The sequence below is a fragment of the Schistocerca gregaria genome, chromosome 6 (assembly GCF_023897955.1).
Source record: "Schistocerca gregaria isolate iqSchGreg1 chromosome 6, iqSchGreg1.2, whole genome shotgun sequence".
Classification (NCBI taxonomy): domain Eukaryota; kingdom Metazoa; phylum Arthropoda; class Insecta; order Orthoptera; family Acrididae; genus Schistocerca; species Schistocerca gregaria.
In genome coordinates this window covers 122,922,292-122,946,907 of record NC_064925.1, presented here as the reverse complement: position 1 = coordinate 122,946,907, position 24,616 = coordinate 122,922,292, and the positions used below count along the sequence as shown (strand labels likewise).

Here is a 24,616-nt window from a genome sequence, read left to right as displayed (position 1 = left end):
ATGCGTATCATCGCTTTTCCGACTTTGATAAAGGTCGGATTGTAGTCTATCGCCATTGCGGTTTATCGTATCGCGACATTGCTGCTCGCGTTGGTCGAGATCCAATGACTGTTAGCAGAATATGGAATCGGTGGGTTCAGGAGGGTAATACGGAAGGCCGTGCTGGATTCCAATGGCCTCGTATCACTAGCAGTCGAGATGACAGACATCTTGCCCGCATGGCTGTAACGGATCGTGCAGCCACGTCTCGATCCCTGAGTCACCAGATGGGGACGTTTGCAAGACAACAACCATCTGCACGAACAATTCGACGACGTTTGCAGCCGCATGGATTACGTTTGCAGCAGCATGGACTATCAGCTCGGAGACCATGGCTGCAGTTACCCTTGACGCTGCATCACAGACAGAAGCGCCTGCGATGGTGTACTCAACGTCGTACCTGGGTGCTCGAATGGCAAAACATTTTTTCGGATGAATCCAGGTTCTGTTTGCAGCATCATGATGGTTGCATCCATGTTTAGCCACATCACGGTGAACGCACATTGGAAGCGCGTATTGTTCATCTGCATACTGGCGTATCTCCTGGCGTGATGGTATGGGGTGCCATTGGTTACATTTCTCGGTCACCTCTTGTTCTCATTGACGGCACTTTGAACAGTGGACGTTACATTTCAGATGTATCACTGCCGTTACTACAGCCAGAGGTGGTGGTTCTGGGCACTGAATTCTCAGGATATATGCACCCAAATTGCGTGGAAATGTAGTCGCATGTTGGTTCTTGTATAATATATTTGTTCAATGAGTACCCGTTCATCATCTGCATTTCTTCTTGGTGTAGCAATTTTAATAGTCAGTAGTGTATTATGTGTTGGAAAGCTTTCGTGATCAGTTTGAAATTTGAGAAGGTTCAATATGGACGTGTGGTTGTACATTTTGCACGTTTATTTAGTTGAGAGAACATCGACTGTGGTTTGCGCATCTAGCAGGTGAAAGACGGGTGGAAGACACGTTTGCTGTTTTTTTAGACATGCGAAACACCTTTGCTGACTCTGTAAATTACAGGGATGATTTGGAATCTCTTTACATCACCGACATCTGTATTCGCGACTGGAAATACCAGTTTTTTTCTTTTTTTTCGAGTTTTAACGTAGAGGTCTTCACAGACGGTACAAGTTTCTAGTTACTCAGTGCTTTACAGCACGCTCCACCTCACTAAAGTTTCAGGCTCCTTGAGAAGTAATTTCCAGTCCATATCTTCGGAATTATGATACGCGAGTGATACTGCTAAGCAAGCGATGTTGCTATGTTCTTGATATCGAGAAGTACCGCCAAAATGGTATGATATTCTGGCAAACCATGCGAAATTACATGTGTTCTTGTAATCCCAGAGTCTGTAGATGGGTGTAGAAAAGCAAGCAAGCAAGCAGGTCAGGGCCGGAAGCAGTAACACTTTTGGGCCAAGGGGAGCCGACCCCAAATTTGTAGAGCAGTTCTGAGAGTGGCTTCGGTCCACTGAAGGCGCTCTGGTCATGCGTCGGGAGTGGATGACCGCCCGACCCTGCGGGAAATATCTAATGCAATGAGGAGTATACCTACAGTGCCTGGGCTTAAGCTGTCTGTCCTCGTGGTTTATGTACAAGTGTCTGACGGCTGATAGCTATATGAATGATGTAAAAGGCGCGATTTTTTATGGCACGGGATACGGGTTGTATGTTTACTACATCAACATGGCACGTGATAGTATATTACTGGTTTGCAGATCGGTTATACTCTCTAATATTCAAGGGCCTGTCCTCAGTAAAGGAGCAGTGTAACTAAGAGACTTCCGTATCTGACAATCTGTGGGCCACTTTGAATGGCTTAATTGTCAATGCAATATGGCAATTTGTACAAAATAGCTTTTGCCACTGAGAGTCTCATCGGCAGAAAAAAAAAAAGGCTGACAGTGCTTCCACACCGACCGTATCAGCAATTTGGCACGTTAATTCACTAAGAGCCAATCATTATGCTCCTTTCACAAGACATTCTTTGGGCTGGGGCATAGAAGACTCTACATAACGGTGAGAACGTTTGTGTTTCAGAGATGTTTGTTGAAAGCAGAAAGGGTAGCATGTGATGGATAGGGTGTCATGTTAGGACCATCAGGATGAATGCATTTGGCGTTATTCTGCGCTATTTTTTGTAAACAGGTTCTGTTAGAACAAGAATTTCCATGCAGACAAGCTGAGACACCACGAAAGCTCTTACAAAAGCGATCATTAACTATTTCTGCAGCACTTCACAGTTTCCGAGAGGTCGACTTGGCTCTTATTTTACATAGCCATCTGACATCCGTATAACATTGACATCCTTTCAGATGGTGAGTCGCCATGCACCCATTTCGCAGCAATGTGTCAGCCATGCTGGGCAGGTAAGCGTTGCTAGACACTGCTCGCATGTCCCATTAGGATAACTAGGGGTGTTATTGTGGAACATATTTCTGTAGCGGGACCTGTGACGTCAGTATCCATAGGTAGAGGGGTATCGCTCCAGCAACGGTAAACACGCATGCCCAGAGGCGTCTCGCATATGGGACCGGTGTGAGCACGCCGCCTGGCATGTGCACCTTGGAGTTCTGTATGGAAGCAGTTCGCTGATACGTCGTGGTTGACTATAGTTTGAAAGCTTTTTTTTTCCAGCACTGAGTGTTTGCGCAGTGCATTATTTTCGGCTGTTGAAGCGGTGTGAACGTGTCGGCACAGCGTTATATATGCATTATTTCGGTCTGCCGCATTATAATGTGAATAGGTCTGTAGGCTGTGCAAAGCATGCTTTCGACAGTTGAGCAAGCGTGTCTGTAGAACCTTTTACATGCGTTATTTCAACAAATTACGAGCGGCTTGCGTCTCTGTACATCAGTGTGCTGAGGTATTTCGGTGATTTACGGGTCGTTTGCAGTTCTGTAGCCTGTTCAATGCATTATTTCGACAGTTTACAATTAGCAAACGTGTTTGCAGAGTGTTATACAAGCATTATTTTGACAATTTACTTACTGGTGGTTTGTATGTCCGTATGTCAGTGTACTGCATTATTTCGGTCAATTACGAGTATTTTGCAGGACTGCAGGCAGTGAATTGTGACTCCAAGCATGTCAGAGCATGTGTTTTCTATCGGTGTAATAAATAAACCATGTGAAATCCGTCCCTAAATAAATTGTTCCAAAATTAATAAAGTACACTCCTTCCTCTCTCCAGCAGCCCAGCACTGTGTGAGTCATGTTCTCGCCATTTTTCCCCAGACCTCCATGGGATGAAAGTGCACTCTGTGGCAGTACTGTGTACTAGGTCAGTTGGACTACAGACCTTATGGTGGACACACTGGATGGAGGTACTGCCTCTAATTGTTGAAATAAAGACTTATAGCAAAATAAAGAGTTATGTCCATCTTATCTAGCACAGGCTGAGTCCTTTTCCCGCCAGTTTCTAGGAAGAGGCGATGGTGCGATGACTTAGGCTAGTGGAGGTAGAGAAAGTGACCTTTTTTCCTGCTATTTTATCAGGTTAGTGAGGTAGCCGTGGTGTGCTGCATTGTCCTTCTGGAAATTGAACTTCCTGCCATTTTCTGAGGGAGGAGCGTGGAGAGGGGAGGGGAGGGGTTAGGTTAATGGAGCTTAATTGACCGATTTTCCCGCCAAAATTTGAACTTCCCACCATGACATCATTGCATTCTTGTCACATCTATCGCCGCCATCTTGGATCCGCGATCTTTAATAAATTTGGCAAAAATGGAGAGTGGGGCCACACATAGTCTGTTCTACTACTTTTGTAGTAGAAGGGATACTCCCACGAAGACGTTTTACATCCCTCCAGCCAACAAACATCTGAGTCTTCGTGTGCCAACCGAAAAGGCTCCAAGAAATCAAACAAAGACAAACGGTCTCCTCCTTCACTGACTCGACAATCCTCACCTGGCCCACCTCCTTTTGCCGGTGTTTAGTGCCAACCATTTTTCTGTCCCGGAATCCACATTCTGACCCAGCGAGAATGCTGATGCCTCTGTAGGTGCCATGGAGCAGGATTGTGCAGCCTAAGCGTCCTGTAGCTGTGAGTTTTCGAATGCTGGCATTCAGCAGCAGCTGTGGTGACAACCCTTCATTTTTTCTTTCTTTGCTTTGTCTGTCATGTCTCTCCTGCAATGGTTCATAGCATTAGATCCATCAAGGCGTAGTTACAGTTGCTCTTGAATGGCTGCGTCCATTTGCTTTCTGCCTTTCGAATTTCTTTGCAGTCCACTTTAATGTCCCCCCCCCCCCCCCCCCCCCTCTGAGGATGGCATTCCATCTCATGATGTTGCAGTACCCATTTTGCTTCACCTTGTAAGTAGGCTGTTTAGGTTTTCTTGTTGGTAACGCCACATAGCGCTCTGTATGAAAAATCACAGACTGCGCACAGCACAGCCAGTGATTTTTCATACAGAGCGCTATGTGGCGTTACCAACAAGAAAACCTAAACAGCCTACTTACGTATATGAAACGTCCCCATAGAAAAATTATACACGACTGTGCTTAAACTAACACACAATAGTTTTTTAGCGCAACGCAATCTCACTTTCAAAAGTCCCAACAAAAAAATAGCCCTGACTAACATTAACCTATACCTTTCACAAATCACTTACCTCACAAAAAAAATATTCGTTACTCGAACTACTGCAATACAGCGAGCACCACTACTGCCAGCTAATAAAAGATTCAAACTACGGAAGGCACTAACTACTGATAGGCACAGTTAGCAAATGAAAGATTTTAATAGGGAGCAAACAATGTATTTACCTTACTAGTCATAATATATATATCAGTTCGTGACACTAATTCTTACAAATTTCAAAACTCCGCCATCTCTCTCCCCACGTCCACCACTGCTGGCAGCTCACCTCCAACTGCCCAACGCTAAAATGGCAGACAACAATGCAAACTAGCCACAGACTGCGCACAGCACAGCCAGTGATTTTTCATACAGAGCGCTATGTGGCGTTACCAATAAGAAAACCTAAACAGCCTACTTAGATAGCCCTCATGCTCCCCACAAAAAAATTTACAAATTGTTTTGGGCAGTGGCAAAGAAATGAAATGCACACACTTATCGATACAATGTTGGTCAAAAGCTAAAATTTTCTCACAGTCCATAAAGACAGTCCTGATCATTCATCAAAGTAAAACTGCAGTGTTTTTCTCAAAGTCTGAGTAGTAAAAGAAAATGCACACAGAAGTAGTGGATTTCCATGCAGTCTTGAAGAAGTAGTGTTGACCTTTCAACGGAGAGACAGTGCTGACTCTTGACATGCAGACAGGTAATGGGCCACAACAGAGAAAACCCACAGCAGAGTCAGTCGAAATTTTAAAGAATATTGGTAGGTAGGTCGTCACAGAGTAGACCCATTGTAGTCCTGGTAGAGATTACGGTGTTGGTGGGCCACCAGAGGTGCAGACCCACTGCACTCCTTGTAGAAATAATGGTATTGGTGAGTCATCAAATATGTAGATCCACTGTAGTCCTTGTAGAGATGGCTAGCAGCCAACTGTTGCGACTGTGCAAGTGCACAATGCACAAGTGGTGGTTATGGACTTGCTATATTATCCGCAAGACTCTTCAATGGTGATTGTGCACCTGCACAGTCAAACAGATGGCTGCTGGCCATCTCTACAAGGACTACAGTGGGTCTACACCTTTGACGACCCACCGATACCATTATTTCTACAAGGACTCAAAGTACTTCATTGCTAACTGCTCTTTCACGTCTGGCAAGAGTTGAAATGTTCTTCGGCCAGTATCATCAGTCTCCCACGATTATTGCCACAGCTTCTCGCCTCTTCTCCTAACCGCACCCTCATCCCCAACCCGAACGCCCAGTGCTATACACTTGCTGAATACTACCCAACCTACCTGTAAACCCACCTGGCAGCTTTCTAAGGCTGACTGGAGGCTTTATTCCTCCCTGGCCATCTTCGCCGAACAACATTTTCCAATTTGTGATAACCAGGTAGAATACCTTACAAACGTAATCCTTGCTGCCACAGAACGTTCCATTCCTCGAACTTCATCTTTACTGCTCTGTGTCCCTGTCCATTGGTGGACTGAGGATTGCTACGACACCATACGCGTGCGCAGACGTGATCTCTGTGCTTTTAACTGTTATCCTACGATGGCGAACTGTATTCGTTATAAGCAGTTGCGTGGGCAGTGTCGTCGCATTCTTCGAGACAGCAAAACAGGTTAGTGGGATTTCATTTACTATTTCTTTTAACAGCTCCACTCCCTCTTTTATTATGTGGGTCAACCTCCATTTGGTCTCTGGAACCAAGATCCATTTCCCAAAGCCTGACCATGTCACTGTGGATGCCATTGCTGTCTCCAACGCCTTACGCCACTATTTTGCGGAGATTTCGAGCTCGACCCACTGCCATCCTGCCTTTCACCATTGGTAACGACTGGAAGAGGTTCGAGTGATACCCTCCTCCTCTGAGAATAGTGAATGCTGCAGTGTCACCTTGACTATGAGGGAGCCAGTTCTTGCTCTCACTTCATCCCTGTCTTGCACCCCAGGGCCGGAAGATGTTCACACTCAGGAGTTCTCTTGCGGGCAAGCACTTTCTTTTTCATATGTACAATCGCATCTGAGCAGATAGCACGTCTCCCAGACGCTGGCGTGAAGTCACTGTCGTACCCATACCGAAGGAAAAATACGTCCCTTATAGCTCTCGCCCCATTTCTCTCACTAGATGTGTTTGCAAATTGATGGAATGTATGATTCATATCCCACTGGTACGGTGACTCGAGTCTCACATTTACTAACCACTGCACAATGTGCTATAACCATTAACCATATACGAGGTGCAATCAAGTTCTAAGGCCTCCGATTTTTTTTCTAATTAACTACTCACCCGAAATCTATGAAGCTGGCGTTACTTCTCGACGTAATCGCCCTGCAGACGTACACATTTTTCACAACGCTGACGCCATGATTCCATGACAGCGGTGAAGGCTTCTTTAGGAGTCTGTTTTGACCACTGGAAAATCGCTGAGGCAATACCATCACGGCTGGTGAATGTGCGGCCACGGAGAGTGTCTTTCATTGTTGGAAAAAGCCAAAAGTCACTAGGAGCCAGGTCAGGTGAGTAGGGAGCATGAGGAATCACTTCAAAGTTGTTATCACGAAGAAACTGTTGCGTAACGTTAGCTCGATGTGCGAGTGCGTTGTCCTGGTGAAACAGCACACGCGCAGCCCTTCCCGGACGTTTTTGTTGCAGTGCAGGAAGGAATTTGTTCTTCAAAACATTTTCGTAGGATACACCTGTTACCGTAGTGCCCTTTAGAATGCAATGGGTAAGGATTACGCCCTCGCGGTCCCAGAACATGGGCACTATCATTTTCTCAGCACTGGCGGTTACCCGAAATTTTTTTGTGGCGGTGAATCTGTGTGCTTTCATTGAGCTGACTGGCGCTTTGTTTCTGGATTGAAAAATGGCATCCATGTCTCATCCATTGTCACAACCGACGAAAAGAAAGTCCCATTTATGCTGTCGTTGCGCGTCAACATTGCTTGGCAACATTCCACACGGGCAGCCATGTGGTCGTCCGTCAGCATTCGTGGCACCCACCTGGATGACACCTTTCGCATTTTCAGGTCGTCATGCAGGATTGTGTGCACAGAACCCACAGAAATGCCAACTCTGGAGGCGATCTGTTCAACAGTGATTCGGCGATCCCCCAAAACAATTCTCTCCACTTTCTCGAACATGTCGTCAGACCGGCTTGTGCGAGCCCGAGGTTGTTTCGGTTTGTTGTCACACGATGTGCTGCCTTCATTAAACTGTCGCACCCACGAACGCACTTTCGACACATCCATAACTCCATCACCACATGTCTCCTTCAACTGTCGATGAATTTCAATTGGTTTCACACCACGCAAATTCAGAAAACAAATGATTGCACGCTGTTCGAGTAAGGAAAACGTCGCCATTTTAAGTATTTAAAACAGTTCTCATTCTCGCCGCTGCGGGTGGATTCCATCTGTCGTACGGTGCTGCCATCTCTGGGACGTATTGACAATGAACGCGGCCTCATTGTAAAACAATGCGCATGTTTCTATCTCTTTCCAGTCCGGAGAAAAAAAATCGGAGGCCTTAGAACTTGAATGCACCTCGTATGGGCCGACTCCCGCTCGGCATGGCTGGCTCCCTTTATCCTGACGATTTTGCGATGTATTGCATTTTTCCACGGACTTGTCTCCTTGAGCAGCGTCTTCAGCAAGTCTTGATCGCCTTTGCTCGTGGAACAACGACAGTGTCTCTCGATTTTCCACTGACAAAACCGTTTGTGTGAATTTCTGGTGGCACGGTTTCTTCCACCGTCTTTACATCTTGGGCCTGTTGCTCTTCCGTTTTCTGAAACTACCAAATTCCTGAGGCTCGTGCTTGATAGAAAACTTTCTTAGTCCTCTCATGCGTCTTACCTGCCTGCCAACGGCACGCAGTCCCACTATGTCCTACGTGTCCTGGGGAGTGGATTGGACCATACTTTTCCGTTTGTACCGATTCCTTGTCTGTTCGAAACTAGACTGTAAGTGTTTCGTTTATGAATTTATACGTCTGTCAATCTTACGCTGTCTAAATAAAATCCACCATCGTAGAATGGCCACTGGCGCCAATTACACTGGCCCAGTTGCAACACTCTATGGCAGGGCCATCCAAACTCTGCACAGTATGCAGACGTGCGGAAGTGCTGCACATGTGCGCACGTGTGCGACAGCGAGCGACAGCGACATCTGTTATTAGACATGTGTCCTCAGTGAACGGCGGCGGCTCCACGTCCCTGTGGTACAATCAAGAGCGCAACATATCCAGTCTCGTTTACCCCTGGTGACTGTAACCTTAACAGAGAAGTACTGAGAAGTGGCAAGTACTGTGAAAAAGCAAAGGACGGGAGATCTATGTTCTCAGTCGTTTAAAAATGACTGGGAACTGCAATTCTTTTTTGTAGCCGTTAGTGAACACTCACAGTGTTTGCTGTGCCGCCGAATAATAGGCGTCCAGCGTAAGTTTTCAATTGGAAGACATTACAATACACATCACAAAGACGAGTGCAGTGTACTCAACAGTGAAGAACGGTAAGCAAAATTAAATGTCCTTAAGAAAATGGATGAGACACATCAGTTCGATTTTACTGTACGTCAAAGTAACTGATACTTCTTGAACTCTTAGTTTCTTGTGCTACATTTATGTCTGTTTTATTGTACGCTGTACAATGTACTGTTTCAATTTTCCAGAATGACAACCACACTAAATGTTCACTGCGAGCAAGTTTTAAAATAGCATTAAGAATTGCACAACCTGGGAAACCCTTTTCCGAAGGGGAGTTTGTGAAAGGGTGTCTGATTGATGCTGCAGAACTTGTCTCTCCCACAACCGTTAGCAGGTTTCAAGATATCAATCTATCCAAACAAACAGTGACAAGACGTATCAGTGCTATGGCCGGCGATCTGCACAGGCAGCTAATAAATAAGGCTAAGGACTTTCTTGCTTTCTCTGATGCGCTCAATCAAGCAACAGATCTTACAGATACAGCCTAGGTTGTGATATAGACACGAGGTGTCGATAACGCACTTTGTGTAACAGAGGAGCGACATCTGTGCGTAGAAACATGCACTACATGAACGATGACGGCTGCGGCGTGCACGCTGTGACCCGGAAGTTGCACGTGTGCAAGAGCACCGCACGCGTGCAGAATTCCTGGCCGCCCCTGCGCTATGGAGAAGCTACCAAGCTACCGCTGCCATACCGTCTACTTACCAGATACGCATGCCGTTTGTCTGCAGTGCCCGGCCGCCCATCGTATGCCTACTTCTTCGATGAATCCTTTGACCGCCAGTATGGGGTGCGTCCCTCTTTTTTGTTACCTCCCGTAGTTCGCTTTCAGATATTGTTCCGGCAGCTTAGCTGCTGTTTCCCAATGAGTGTGAATCCTTCACCACCTTGGCTTCGTGTTCACCTTGGACTTAATTCTTTTCCTAAGGAAATTACTCGAGATTCGATCTATCGCTGTAAGTTTCTTGACCTTCACACGGAACTTCCCGATAGCACCTTTGTGTACACTGATGGCTCTCGGACTGACCATGGTATTGGATGCGGCTTCGTCACTGGCACCAACGATTTTCGATATCGCCTTCCAGAACAGTGTTCAATATTTGCAACAGAGCTCTTCGCCCTGTATCAGGCCACCCGGCAACACAGGATTTCCAATTGCTATCATCTACACCGACTCTCTCAGCAAGTGGTGTCACTTTGGCATCACCAGTGGTCTTCCCTTCATGGGAACAAACCCCAGGGAATTTAACCTCCCCCAGCGGTTTGGCCGACCTCCTCTCGGCTCTCTCGCTCTGAGGAGATCATTTTAGCTAGGTTGCTTGCCAGGATTTTTTAAGTGGAGATTCCCCACCACTTATCATCAGCCTTTGACTGTTCACCATTTCCTAAGTGAATGCCCTTTTATTTAACCATTTACTTTCTAGTATCTGTTTGCCGTCTGAGTTGTCAGCCACTTTAGAGAACGCGCTTTTTACTTTTTATCCTTCGTAGCAATGTGGCGAAGGACATTTAAACTCTTGTCCGGAACCTCCGTCGTCTCTACCGCATAGTTTATGGGACTTTCTCCAAGAGGGGGTCCTTGCTCTTGCCTCTCTTTCCTCCCATCAATTGGGCCCAAAGTGCAGCTGTTTTTAGCTCCTTTTTCGTATTTGTGCTCTAAGGTTCTGACATTGGCGTGTATGAGATAAGTTGCTTTTGCGCCCCCCCCCCCCCCCCCCCCCGCCCAAAAAAAAGGGTCACGGCGCAACTTAAGAAAAGTTTTAATGTAGGCTGCAGCATTCACAATGACCCTGTGTTCATTGAAATCCACCAAAAACACACCATGCATGTCCTAGAACACTGTCACAAGTACTTTCCTAACAGACTAGGTCACTTTGAATTTTTTTTTTCTACAGGGGATCCAGCAGGTTTCTGACTTGTGGTTTGTGACGTTTCGGACGTGTAATGGTACGCCCACGACTCATCACCAGTGACGATTCTTTTCAGGAAGTCACGCCCTTCTGCGACGTTAAGGGTTAAGTGATCCAATCTGTTATCATTCGCTGGCTCTTATGGTTGTCCGTCAGGTTCTTAGGAACTCAGCGAGCACAAACGTTACCGAATTTCAACGTGTCATGATCAGTATCTACACCGCACCATAGGAAATACTGAACTGCTGCGATAAGGTTCGCAATTGCACATGCCGGTTGTTCAAAATTGGTTTCTCAATGGCTCCGACATTCTGCGGGATCGCAGCTGTTACCGGTCTCCCGAACCGTGGTCAATCTCTAAGATTCGTACGCCCCTTCTTGGAAGAATGCTCACCACCTGGAGATGTGCCACGTTCCATACAGTCGTCTCCATACACTCACGCATGCCGCTGTTAATTGTACTCGGCTTACGCCCTTTAGGCAACAGATATCGAACTTCAACTCGCTACTCTTCACAGTAACATGCGTAACATGTTATTTCGAAGTTCAGGCTTGTCTCAGTACAGCTCCACATGAAAACAAAATCCCCTCTGTAGCGAAAACTTCAAAATGTATCGTCGAGAAATTTTAACATTCCAGCTGCAATATCAGGAGAGAAAAAAGTTATTATTCGTTACTTCCCGATCCTCCCTCGTACTTTTCGAACTACACTGCTGGCCATTAAAATTGCTACAGCAAGAAGAAATGCACAAGGTAAATGGGTATTCATTGGACAAAGGTATTATACTAGAACTGACATGTAATTACGTTTTCAAGCAAATTGGGTGCATAGATGCTGAGAAATCAACACCCAGAACAACCTTGATACGCCTGAGCATTGAGTCAAACAGAGCCCGGATGGCGTGTACAGTTCCAGCTGCCCATGCAGCTTCACCACGATACCACAGTTCATCAAGAGTAGTGACTGGCGTATTGCGACGAGCCAGTTGCTCCGCCACCATTGATCAGGCGATTTCAATTAGTGAGAGATCTGGAGAATGTGCTGCCCAGGGCAGCAGTCGAACATTTTCTGTATCCAGAAAGCCCCGTAGAGGACCTGCAACGTGCGGCCGTGCATTATCCTGCTGAAATGTACGGTTTTGCAGGGATCGAATGAGGGTAGAGCCACGGGTCATAACTAATCTGAAATGTAACGTCCACTGTTCAAAGTGCCGTCAACGCGAACAAGAGGTGACCGAGACGTGTAACCAATGGCACCCCATACAGTCACGCTGGGTGATACACCAGTATGGCGATGACGAATACACGCTTCCAATATGCGTTCACCGCGATGTCGCCAAACACGGATGCTGCCATTATGATGCTGTAGACAGGACCTGGATTCATCCGAAAAAATGACGTTTTGCCATTCGTGCACCCAGGTTCGTCGTTGAGTACACCATCGCAGGCGCTCCTGTCTGTGATGCAGCGTCAAGGGTAACCGCAGTCATGGTCTCCGAACTGATAGTCCATGCTCTGCAAACGTCGTCGAACTGTTCGTGCAGATGGTCGTTGTCTTGCAAACGTCCCCATCTGTTGACTCAGGGATCGAGACGTGGCTGCACGATCCTTTACAGCCATGCGGATAAGATGCCTCTCATCTCGACTGCTAGTGTTACCATGCCGTTGGGATCCAGCACGGCCTTCCGTATTACCCTCCTGAATCCACCGATTCTACATTCTGCTAACAGTCATTGGATCTCGACCAACGTGAGCAGCAATGTCGCGATACGATAAACCGCAATCACGATAGACTTCAATCCGACCTTTATCAAAGTCGGAAACGTGATGGTACGCATTTCTCCTCTTTACACGAGGCATCCCAACAACGTTTCACCAGGCAACGTCGGTCAACTGATGTTTGTGTATGAGAAGTTGGCCGGAAACTTTCGTCATGTCAGCACGTTGTATGTGTCGCCACCGGCGCCAAACTTGTGTGAATGCTCTGAAGAGCTAATCATGTGCATATGACAGCATCTTCTTCCTGTCGGTTAAATTTCGCGTCTGTAGCACGTCATCTTCATGATGTAGCAATTTTAATGGCCAGCAGTGTATTTATATGACATGTCGACAGTTAAGCCATATTTCGTCGGTCGTGCAACATCTTGTACCTTGAAACAGAAGGAAGTATTTTAGCGTGGAACATGTGATAACTGCAAATGAACTGAGTTTCTTTAATGTCTTATCAATTTTCACTGTCTTGAAAATGGAAATACGCCTTAGTTTCCAACATTTTCTGTTGTTAAATGTATTTAAATTGTAACCGGTTTCCTTCCATCAAGGCTTCAGTTATCATCAAGAACTCATTTCAGAATATGTACCCAGGAATTCTACCTCCTGTATCTCGTTGATGGATCATTTAGCCTAATTTTCAGCAGTATCTTGTGACGCACATTTCGAACGTTTCTGAATGTTTCATCTCTGTCTTCCTTCTTGACCATGCTTCACAATCATACAGAGCGGTGCTCCAGACATAGCTTTTCAAGGATTTTTTTTGTTCTCTTATGTTTTATGCTTGTGCATACTAACAGCTGCGTGTTATTGTAGAAACCCTTCCTGTCTAGTACAATCTCTGCTACTGTGTCCTGTTTGCATTTTCCTTCTTTATGTAATCTACCTAAGAGATAGCAAAATTCATTATGAAATGTCTGGTTTGCAAGATCAGCATTTATTCATCCACCGATATCACCTGCCGTGCGAGTTTTCTTTAGTTAGAGCCATCGGGTAGAAGGCACTTACGTTCATGAAGCTCTCGATTGAAATTCTGTTCACTCCTGGCAACAAATGCTACGTTGTAAGCGAAATGTATCTAGCTAATTTTCCGTCTGTGACAAGAGTCGCAATCTGAGATAGCTCCTTCCTTCCATCATTACCTCTTTATACATGAAACTCCTCACTTTTATTGTTTTTTTATTTATGTAAACCTGGAACAGAGATGTTACGTACTTTTACGAACATAAATAAAAATTTAACGGGAGAGTGGAGTCATAAAAGGTACATAACACTGTTTTTCACTTTTAATCCACTCTCTGTATGCACAAAACAGGCCGTACTCCCACGTGACACTTTTCTCTTAGCCAGCACACCTTGGCGTTACTGTATCTAGCCAGTTGGAGATATAGAAGTTGTGTCCTCTTTTATGGTGATTTATCTGTGTACTGTCAGAACTACTGTATAATCTTAATGATCGATGCAAGATACTCTCGATAGTATATATTATACATTGAAAACACAAAGAAAAAAAGTTCTGATCTGATTTTAGAAGAATAATAGAAAAAGACATAGCTTGAAGATAATATACTACTTCCCACTTTCTATGTTCGCAGCTCGTGGTCGTGCGGTAGCGTTCTCGCTTCCTACGCCCGGGTCCCCGGGTTCGATTCCCGGCGGGGTCAGGGATTTTCTCTGCCTCGTGATGACTGGGTGTTGTGTGATGTCCTTAGGTTAGTTAGGTTTAAGTAGATCTAAGTTCTAGGGGACTGATGACCATAGATGTTAAGTCCCATAGTGCTCAGAGCCATTTGAACCAGTTTTGAACCACTTTCTAATACATTTCTTACGTACCCTTCTTGGTACAGTACCCAGGCATGATGTGCTACACTGTTCTACTATTACTAGTTTCACTCTAACATGTCCTTATGGATACAATAGCTGAACATGACATGTACTACAACAATTCTGATATATGTTTGCAGTTTTTGGAAAAAAATCCGACAGTGTTACATGAAATTAGTGTTTTCTACATTTAAAAAATCTGCTAACTAGTCTAAACAATTATTTCAGATCCTTTGCTTTCTCCCATTTATTGATCAGTCATATGTTTGACGATATACACTTTGCAATCATATATTTAGCATTTCACAATTTACAGTTTGTGAGGTACAATTATCAAGTTATTATTATTATTATTATTGACACCATAAATTACAAAACAAGAAAAATAAAACACAGTATCTATATGGCAAATTACGCATATAAATGAACATGCAATAATCATACACAGAAGATTATAGGACTATCTCATCATAACTGTAGTTATAACTTATGCCCTTGATCTAGTTCCAGCCAGTGGAGTCCAAATATCGATAGTATTGTACAGCGTCGTATATTTTTGGCCATTTCGAATGAACAGTTCTAGTTCTATTTTAAGCTACCGCTCCACAACATCAGTGAACATAGTACGCAATCCTGGATCACATACTGCATCAAATACGATCTCCCCCTATTCGTATCCTTACGGAGGCAGCGCATAATACGTTCTGGTGTAGCAGAACAACAACTGCACCACAGGTGCAGTTTTACTGGCTGCCTCCTGCATGTCGTACAAATAACTGGGATATGGTCCATGGACTAAAATGAAATGGATCAATCTTCTTATTGGCTTTAGGTGATTCACATTCCATCTGTCTACCACATCTGGGAGGTCATTAACCCTTGTCCTCGTGGTGGTGTTATCTCACTAGTGTTTCTATTTGCAAGTCGTCATTTTTTACACAATTTTTGAGTTCAGTGGGCGACCTATTATAACGTGAACACCTCGATTGCGGATTTGTACAACTTATAAAGAGAGTTACATTGAGCTGCATACGGAGGCTCATACAGCAGTTCCTGCACTTAATCTAGCAGCCATATATGTTAGGTAGGTGAAGAAATGAAACGTTCCCAATGATTATAAGAACGTGCAGGTCATTCCTGTTTTCAAGAAATATCAACGCACTGACGCACAAAACTGTAGATCTATGATGCTAACCTTAGCCTAATGTAGAATTTCGGAATACGTTTTATGCTCGCACATTACGACGTTTCTGGAGACCAAATATGTGCTTCCGTACAAATCAACACCCACAACTGTCGTGAAGTTCAGCGCTTTCTGTTCGTTCATGAGACTCAGAATTTGCCCAGGTTGACCCTATTGTTCCCTGACTTGCGGACAGCGTACGATGAATTTCTGCACTGTGACATAACAGACAAAATACATAAACTAACGCATTGTATTGCACGTAAATGGGAGGAAAGATCCATTATTGCATGAGTAGACCATTGCGGAGACTCCAGAAGCATTCACACGCGGTAAACGTCTCGAAGTATCCTTACAGAGCGATTTAAAGTCAAACTGCAGTATAAAACTAATCGTCGAAGAGGCAGACGGCTGACTGAGACCTCAGGAAATGTAGTCAACCAACGAAGCACACAGCATACAAAACCGTCATTCGACAGAGACTTGATATTGCCCTTCAGTCGTGGACATGTACCAGAAGTGAATGATAGGTAAAGTAGTGATGATACAAAGAAGAGCAACGAGTTTCGTCACAGTTTCGTTAGATACTCGCCTATTTCCAAAGGCAGAGATAACAAGAGCGGAGTTGTGAATCACAATGTGGTTTACTGTTAAAATTCCGTGACTGTGCGTTACTAGAAGCGTCAGACAGTGTATTGTTTCCTCTTTCGTATATTTCGCTAAAAGATCACGACAGCAAGATCACAGAGTTTCGAGCTCACACGGAAACTTACCAACAATAATTATTCTCGTGCATAATTCGCAACTAGAATTAAAAAGGATAAGTGCGATAGTGTCACACAAAGTACTCTTTATCATGTAATGTGACTTGCAGAGTATAGATGTAAATAGAAAGTTACAGTAAGCGACTCTTGAATGAGTAGGGGAGACCGGGGCTAGGCAAAGATTTTGATTTCTGATTTTTCCATTACTTTGTCCAGTGCCTGAAGGGGTTGCGATGAAAGCGGCGGTGGTGTAACATTTTTTACTACTAAGTCAAGTTTGTATTTATGTATATCAAAAAACACTTTTTCTAAAACCTTACCCCTATTCCAAATAACCCTGGGTGTGGTGTTAGTTGGCATACCCCTGGGTGTGAGTTGGCGTAACCTGACGTGGGTAGTTGAGGATACTTTAGGCCGAACAGACCAGTTTACAAGGGGAAAAAGAAATCTTTTATCAAAACCAGGGGTTGACTCCTTTTCAAAAAGTAAATTCTTCAAAACATGAATTCTTCATGAAGAAATAATATGTGACCAAAATTACATTTGTTCCGGATGTATAAACAACAGTATGAACTAAACTGTATCAACAAACAATGAATTCCTCTATGAAAATGTGTTCTGCTTATTATAATGGCTACCTGAAGTTATTCAAATAGAATTAGTTCAATGTTTTAAGTCAAACACGAATGCAGGAGTTGGGCATTCGTTTACTTGAACAGAAGGGTTCAAGTTAAGCACAATTTTACATTTTTCTTACCAAATTAAATCATCCCCGACTGGTTATTTCCAGTTTTTCCCTTTATTACCACGAATCTGATTCCCATCGGTTTCGACAAACTTACCAGGGTACTGACAGGCATGGCGCATCACCAAAACAAAGCATTCAGGTGATCACGATATCCTTAAGTTTTTGGTGCGTTCGTTGTTGATCATGTTCGATATCACCTGTTGGTACAGCTATGCCAACTAACACCATACCTAACTATGCTAACTAGTCCCAAAGAGTTGTCAAAAATAAAATGGGTACCACACGACCACATTTATCAGAAGCGAATGATTATGATACGTTCACCATGCAACCAGCGTTAACCTCTCTTTCGACAATCACCACCAACATCGCCAAATGTCGAATTGCAGGTTCACTAGGACAAAAAAAAAGAAAGATGAAACAGGGGTGCTTCCTTAGTGTCGTTTTCAAGCAGAGTGAAGTTAGGGTGGATAGCGCACTTCTACCTACAATTCCTACTAGCCCGATGGAGCTCTCTGGCTCCTCGGTGTCAGGAAATAGAAGCTGTGTGCCAAAAAAATCCCGGTCTTCCCTAAGCATTGGTTGGAGGCATCTTCAGAGTAACGGAGAACTCCACCGTTTACACCTGTGGCTCTAAGGATGAAGCACCTTTGTTATTGGGGAAGACATTTTTAGATAGGCCTTTCAGCCCAATGCTCGATTTTTAACACAAAGCTATTTGCAATTTAACCGGCTACCTTGTACATCTAGCAGTATGTAATATCCTAACCTGTTGTTCATTAAACGACTGTGGGGAACTGTATCAAACGCCTTGCGGAAGTCAAGAAAAACGGCATCTATCAGGGTTGGCTCTGAGCACTATGGGACTTAACATCTTAGATCATCAGTCCCCTAGAACGTAGAACTACTTAAACCTAACTAACCTAAGGACATCACACATCCATGCCCGAGGCAGGATTCGAACCTGCGACCGAAGCGGTCGCGCGGTTCCAGACTAAAGCGCCTAGAACCGCTCGGTCACATAGGCCGGCCATCTATCTGGGAACCCGTGTCTGTGGCCCTGTGAGTCTCGTGGACAAATAGCGAGAGCTGGGTTTCACAACGATCGTCTTTTTCGAAAGCCATGCTGATCCCTACACAGTAGATTTCTAGCCTCCAGAAAAGTCATTATACTCGAACATAATACTTGTTCCAAAATTCTACTGATCGACGTTAGAGATATAGGTCTATAGTTCTGCACATCTGTTCGACGTCCCTTCTTGAAAACGGGGATGACCTGTGCCATTTTCCAATCTTTTGCAACGCTACGCTCTTCTATAGACCTACGGTACACCACTGCAAGAAGGGTGGGGGGGGGGGGGGGGGGCAAGTTCCTTCGAGTACTCTGTGTAAAATCGAACTGGTATCCCATCAGGTCCAGCGGCCTTTCCTCTTTTGAGCGAATTTAATTGTTTTTCTATCCCTCTGTTATCTATTTCGATATCTACCATTTTGTCATCTGTGCCACAGTCTAAAGAAGGAACTACAGTGCAGTCTTCCTCTGTGAAACAGCTTTGGAAGAAGACTTTTAGTATTTCGGTCTTTAGTCTGTTATCCTCTGTTTCAGTACCATTTTGGTCACACAGTGTCTGGACATTTCGTTTTGATCCACCTACCGCTTTGATATAAGACCAAAATTTCTTAGGATTTTCTGCCAAGTCAGTCTTCAAGAACCACTCTGCGCTTGCCCTGGAAAATGGCCCATTTTTTTGTCTGGTCGGGGTGCTTTCAACTTCAACTGTGTTATACTTCATACTAAGGTGACAAAAGTCACAGGATACGTCCTCATATTGTGCTGAACCTCCTTTTTCCCGGCGTACTGCAGCAACTCAGCGTAACACGGACTCAACAAGTTGCTGGAAGTCCTCTGCACAAGTGTTTAGCTAAGCTGTCCCTGTACCCATCCATAATTGCGAAAGTGTTGCTTGTGCAGGATTTTGTACACGAACTCAACTCTCGATAATGCCCCGTAAATGTTCGATTGGATTCATGTAGGGCGATAGAGGTGGACAAATCACTCCCTAGAATTCTCCATACTGTTCTTCTGATCAGTAACGAACAATTGTGTCCCAGCCGACATGGGACATTATCATGCACAAAATTTCATTCTTTCTTTGGGAACGTGAATGGCTATACATTATCTGCAAGTAGGCGGACATAACTATTTCCAGTTAAAGATCGGTTCAACTGGACCATAGGACCAAGTCCATTCCATGTAAACACGGCCAGCACCAGCTTGCGCAGTATCTTGTCGACAACTGGGGTCCATGGCTGCGTGGGTCTGTGTCACACTCGAATCCTACCAGCAGCTCTTACTGTGATATCGATAGGCACGATGCCACGGCCTAAGTTGGCACTACTACGTGACACCGACGACAGCGCCTTCTAGCAGGCGCTGTTGAGATCTTCGAGTTCCGCTACAGATTCTCCCCCATTTCATAGAGAGCAGACGGCCTGGAACATCGCTTAAACTACAGTGTGTGTTGAATTATTATTGAGACCTTGTACTACTCACGACGGGATGTACGCAAAGTTATGTAACCATTTATTAACTTGTTTTTGCCTATAGTAAACACCATATATTTTAATCGCAGTACTGAAGTGCTTGTCCCCTCCTGCTCCTACTCTCTTTCTTCATTCGGCCTACCCTTCAGTTTGCAGGAGCAGGGCCTCGCGCCGCCTTCCAGGTGGGATAAAAAACCTACCAACTGAAATCGGGAGTCACCTGACCGCGCCACTGTTTTCCAGTCGTCTAGGATCCAACTGATATAGCCACGAACCCAGGAGAGGTGCTGCAGGCGATGTCGTGCCATCGGCAAAGGGACTCTCGTCGGTCGTCTGCTGCTATGGCCCACTATCGCCACATTCCGTCTCACTGCTCTAAGGAAGTTTTGATTTTACGTCCAGCACTGATTTCTGCGGTTATTTCGCACAGTGTTGCTCGTCTGTTAGCACTGACAACTCTACGCAAATGCCGCCGTTCCCGGTCATTAAGAGAAGGCCGTCGGCCACTGAGATGTCTGTGGTGAGAGTACTGCCTGGAATTCGGTATTATCGGCACACTCTTCACACTGTGGATCTCGGAATACTGAGATTCCAAACGATTTCCGAAATGGAGTGTCCCATGCGTCTTACTCGTTCAAAGTCTGTCAATTCACGCCGTGCGGCCGTAATCACGAAGGAAACCTTTTCACATGAATCCATTGAGTCCAAGTGACTGCTCCGCCAATGCGCTGTCCTTTTATTCTTACGTACGCGATACTATTGCTATCTCTATACAGGGTGTTCCATTGATCATGACCAGGCCACATATCTCACGAAACAAGCGTCAAACGGAAAAAACCACAAAGAACGAAACTTGTCTAGCTTGAAGAGGGAAACCCGATGGAACTATGGTTGGCCCGCAAGATGGCGCTGCCATAGGTCAAACGGAAGTCAACTGCGTTTTTTTTAAATAGGAACCCCCATTTTCTATTACATATTCGTGTAGTACGTAAAGAAATATGAATGTTTTAGTTGGACCACATTTTTCGCTTTGTGATAGATGGCGCTGTAATAGTCACAAACATATGGCTCACAATTTTAGACGATCTGTTGGTAACAGTTAGGTTTTTTAAAATTAAAATACAGAACGTGGGTACGTTTGAACATTTTATGTCGGTTGTTCCAATTTGATACATGTACCTCTGTGAACTTATCATTTCCGAGAACGCGTGCTGTTACAGCGTGATTACCTGTAAATACCACATTAATTCAATAAATGCTAAAAATGATGTCCGTCAACCTCAATGCATTTGGTAATTCGTGTAACGACATTCCTCTCAAAGGCGAGTAGTTCGCCTTCCGTAATGTTCGCACATGCATTAACAATGCGCTGACGCATGTTGTCAGATATTCTTGGTGGATCACGGTAGCAAATATCCTTCAACTTTCCCCATAGAAAGAGATCCGCTGAACGTGCTTCGATGACCAATCCACCTGTCATGAAATATGCTATTCAATAATGCTTCAACCGCACGCGAGCATTGTGCCGGAGATCCATCATGTTGGAAGTACATCGCCATTCTGTCATGCAATGAAACATCTTGCAGTAACATCGGTAGAAAATTACGTGGGAAATCAGTATACATTGCGCCATTTAGATTGCCATTGTTAAAATGGGGCCAATTATCCTTCCTCTCATAATGTCGCACCATACATCTACCCGCTCATGTTCCACTTGTGGCAGCCATCGTGGGTTTTCCGTTGGCCACTAGTGCATAGTATGCCGGTTTATGTTACCGCTGTTGGTGAATGTCGCTTCGTCGCTAAATAGAACGCGTGCAAAAAATCTGTCATCGCCCCTTTATTTCTCTTGGGCCCAGTGGCAGAACAGTACATGACGTTCAACGTCATCGCCATGCAATTCATGGTGCATATAAATATGGTACGGGTCCAACCGATGTTGATGTAGCGTTCTCAACACCTACGTTTTTGAGATTCCAGATTCTCGCGCAATTTGTCTGCTACTGAAGTGCGGATTAGCCGCGACAACAGCTAAAACACTTACTTGGGCATCATCATTTGTTGCAGATCGTGGTTGACGTTTCATATGTGGCTGAACACTTCCTGTTTCCTTAAATAACGTAACCATCCGGCGAACGGTCCGGACACTTGGATGATGTCCAGGATACCGAGCAGCATACACAGCACACGCCCGTTGGGCATTTTGATCACAATAGCCATACATCAACACGATATCGACCATTTCTGCAATTGGTAAACGGTCCATTTTAACACGGGTAATCTATCACGAAGCAAATACCGTCCGCACTGGCGGAATGTTACGTGATGCCACATACTTACACGTTTGTGACTATTGCAGCGCCATCTGTCACAAAGCGAAAAAAGTGGTCCAACTAAAACATTCATATTTCTTTAAGTACTATACGGATATATAATAAAAACTGGGGTTCCTATTTTAAAAAACGCAGTTGATATCCATTTGACCTATGGCAGCGCCATCTAGCGGGCCAACCATAGCGCCATCCGGTTTCCCCCTTCAAGCTAGATGAGTTTCTTTCCTTGCAGGTTTTTCATTTATGCTTATTTCGTGAGATATTTGCCTGGTCACTATCAATGGACCACCCTGTATGTGCGTGTCGCTAGTGTGAAACGCCAACAAGCAGAGCGACAAGTTCCGTAGACTTGAGAGTTGGCAGCTGTTGGCGGTGTTGCAGAGAGCCTCGACGGCGTCGGAAAACGGTGCGCAGGCGGGCCCCAGCCACGAGGAGCCTCAGCCGGTGCCGCTGGTGACCAAGGAGGCCCTGCAGCGCGCCGTCAGCAAGGGCCTGTCGCAGACACAGAGCGACAGCCGCCGGCGGGCGCTCGCCGCGTCGCTGCACACCCAGCGGGCCGACTCCGGTTCCGGCGCCTCGCCGGTCACTTTTGAGCGCCCCTCCAAGACCTGAGCGCCGGTCGGTCGCCCCATCCAGTCGACGCGATAGAAAATGTGCTCCCGAGACGTCGACGCTGCGGAGCGTCTCTGCTGCCCCTTATCGGCAATAGATCTGTTTCTAAGAGACTGTCAAAGATACATGTACACTGAGTGCTTGTCGAGAAAAATTAATTCGTCGAAAATTCTACCTTGTCCGCGGCAATCCTCAATAAATTGGATCTATGAATGCTAATTGAAGCATCAAAATTATTAAAATACTTTTAGGCTCCCTCAGGAGAGCGATGGTTAGCCGGTTGGTTGGATGATTAAATGGACCAAACTACTTGGACACCCGTCCCTTTTTCCTTGATCAGACAGGTGTAAGTGACTGTACACCCGCCAGGTTAGCCGAGAGCGTTAACGCACTGCTTCCTGGACTCAGGTAGGCGCGCCGGCCCCAGATCGGATCAGCCTGGGGGATTAGCGACGAGGGCCGGTGTGCCAGCCAACCTGGATGTGGTTTTAGGCGGTTTTCCACATCCCCCTAGGTGAATACCGGGCTGATCCCCACGTTCCACCTCAGTTACTCGGCTCGCAGACATCTGAACACTTTTGCACTATTCCATGGATTACACTAGTCGCAGACAGTTGGTGTACACTAATTCCTTCCCAGGGAGTATGGGGTGGCGGCAGGAAGGGCATCCAGCCACCCTTAACCTAACATTGCCACATCCGATTAACCATGCTGAGCCTGCGTCTCCGCGGGAAAACAGGCACAAGCAAAAGAAAGACAGGTCTATGTGACTGTACATCAGAGATGGCTTACCGTGCAAAACCCAGGGGAAGAAAACCTCAGGGTCAACCAAAGGCCAACGAAGGCTAGATAAGGAAACAAAAAGATATAATGGAGACATAGGAAGAAAGGCAGGAGAGGTGCCCCACCTAGAGAGCAACCAGAAGTCGACAAAAGCAAAGTGCTATGAAGGGACATACATCCCCTGACCCCCAACTAGCAGAGGTACCCCACCCAGATACTGCGTAGAAAAAACTGGCATCACTGACAGGGCAAGAGAAGCACAGATAGACAAAACACGAACAAGTCGAACAGACCACTCGAGAGGAGGGAGAAAGAGTAAAACAGCAAGTACTGTGAAGGCCCAGGTGGACCACCAAACCCAAACAGCAGCAGACCAGTCTGGGCAGAGAAGGCTACAGAGTGTTCTGCCAACCCCTCAGTAGGCTGGTAGGGGTAAGAGGCCCTCCCTTAAAGAGAGTGGTAAAAGCCCACATCATGAATAAAAAGTAAAAAAAAAATGGTTCAAATGCCTCTGAGCACTATGGGATTTAACATCTGAGGTCATCAGCCCTCTAGAACATAGAACTACTTGAACCTAGGTAACCTAAGGACAGCACACATATCCATGCCCTAGGCAGGATTCGAACCTGTGACCGTAGCGGTCGCGCGGTTCCAGACTGAAGCGCCTAGAACCGTACGGCCACAACGGCCGGCCAATAAAAAGTAAAACTAAGTCAGTCATAGCGGCATCGTCTCATAACATCAGGGGTAGCGACTCAGGGAGATTAACAATCCGTCGCAGGGCAGGTAGGTTGGGACAGTTCAGAAAAATGTGGAGCACCGTCAAACAGGAACCACAATGACAAGTGAGTTGCGTCCTAGCGATGGAGGAGATGACCATGAGTCAGCCAAATGTGCCTGATGCGGATATTCTCACCCATTTGCTGTGGCGGCAATTCGGCCGCCCCTGGTCGCATGTGAAGAACCAGAATCTCGCTCATCAGAACACGGATACTGTGAAGTCCAGTCCATCGTCTGAACTTCCGAT

General features: G+C 45.4%; 1 protein-coding gene across 1 annotated transcript in view; it reads left to right on the top strand.

Moving 5' to 3' along the window:
* Positions 1-22,806, top strand: part of LOC126278749 (testis-specific serine/threonine-protein kinase 4-like) — a 160,464-nt gene extending 137,658 nt beyond the window's left edge. Inside the window, exon 7 of the mRNA XM_049979025.1 lies at positions 22,576-22,806. Within this exon, the coding sequence (XP_049834982.1) occupies positions 22,576-22,806 (231 nt within the window). The remainder of the gene's footprint in view (positions 1-22,575) is intronic.
* The last annotated feature ends 1,810 nt before the right edge of the window (positions 22,807-24,616 follow it).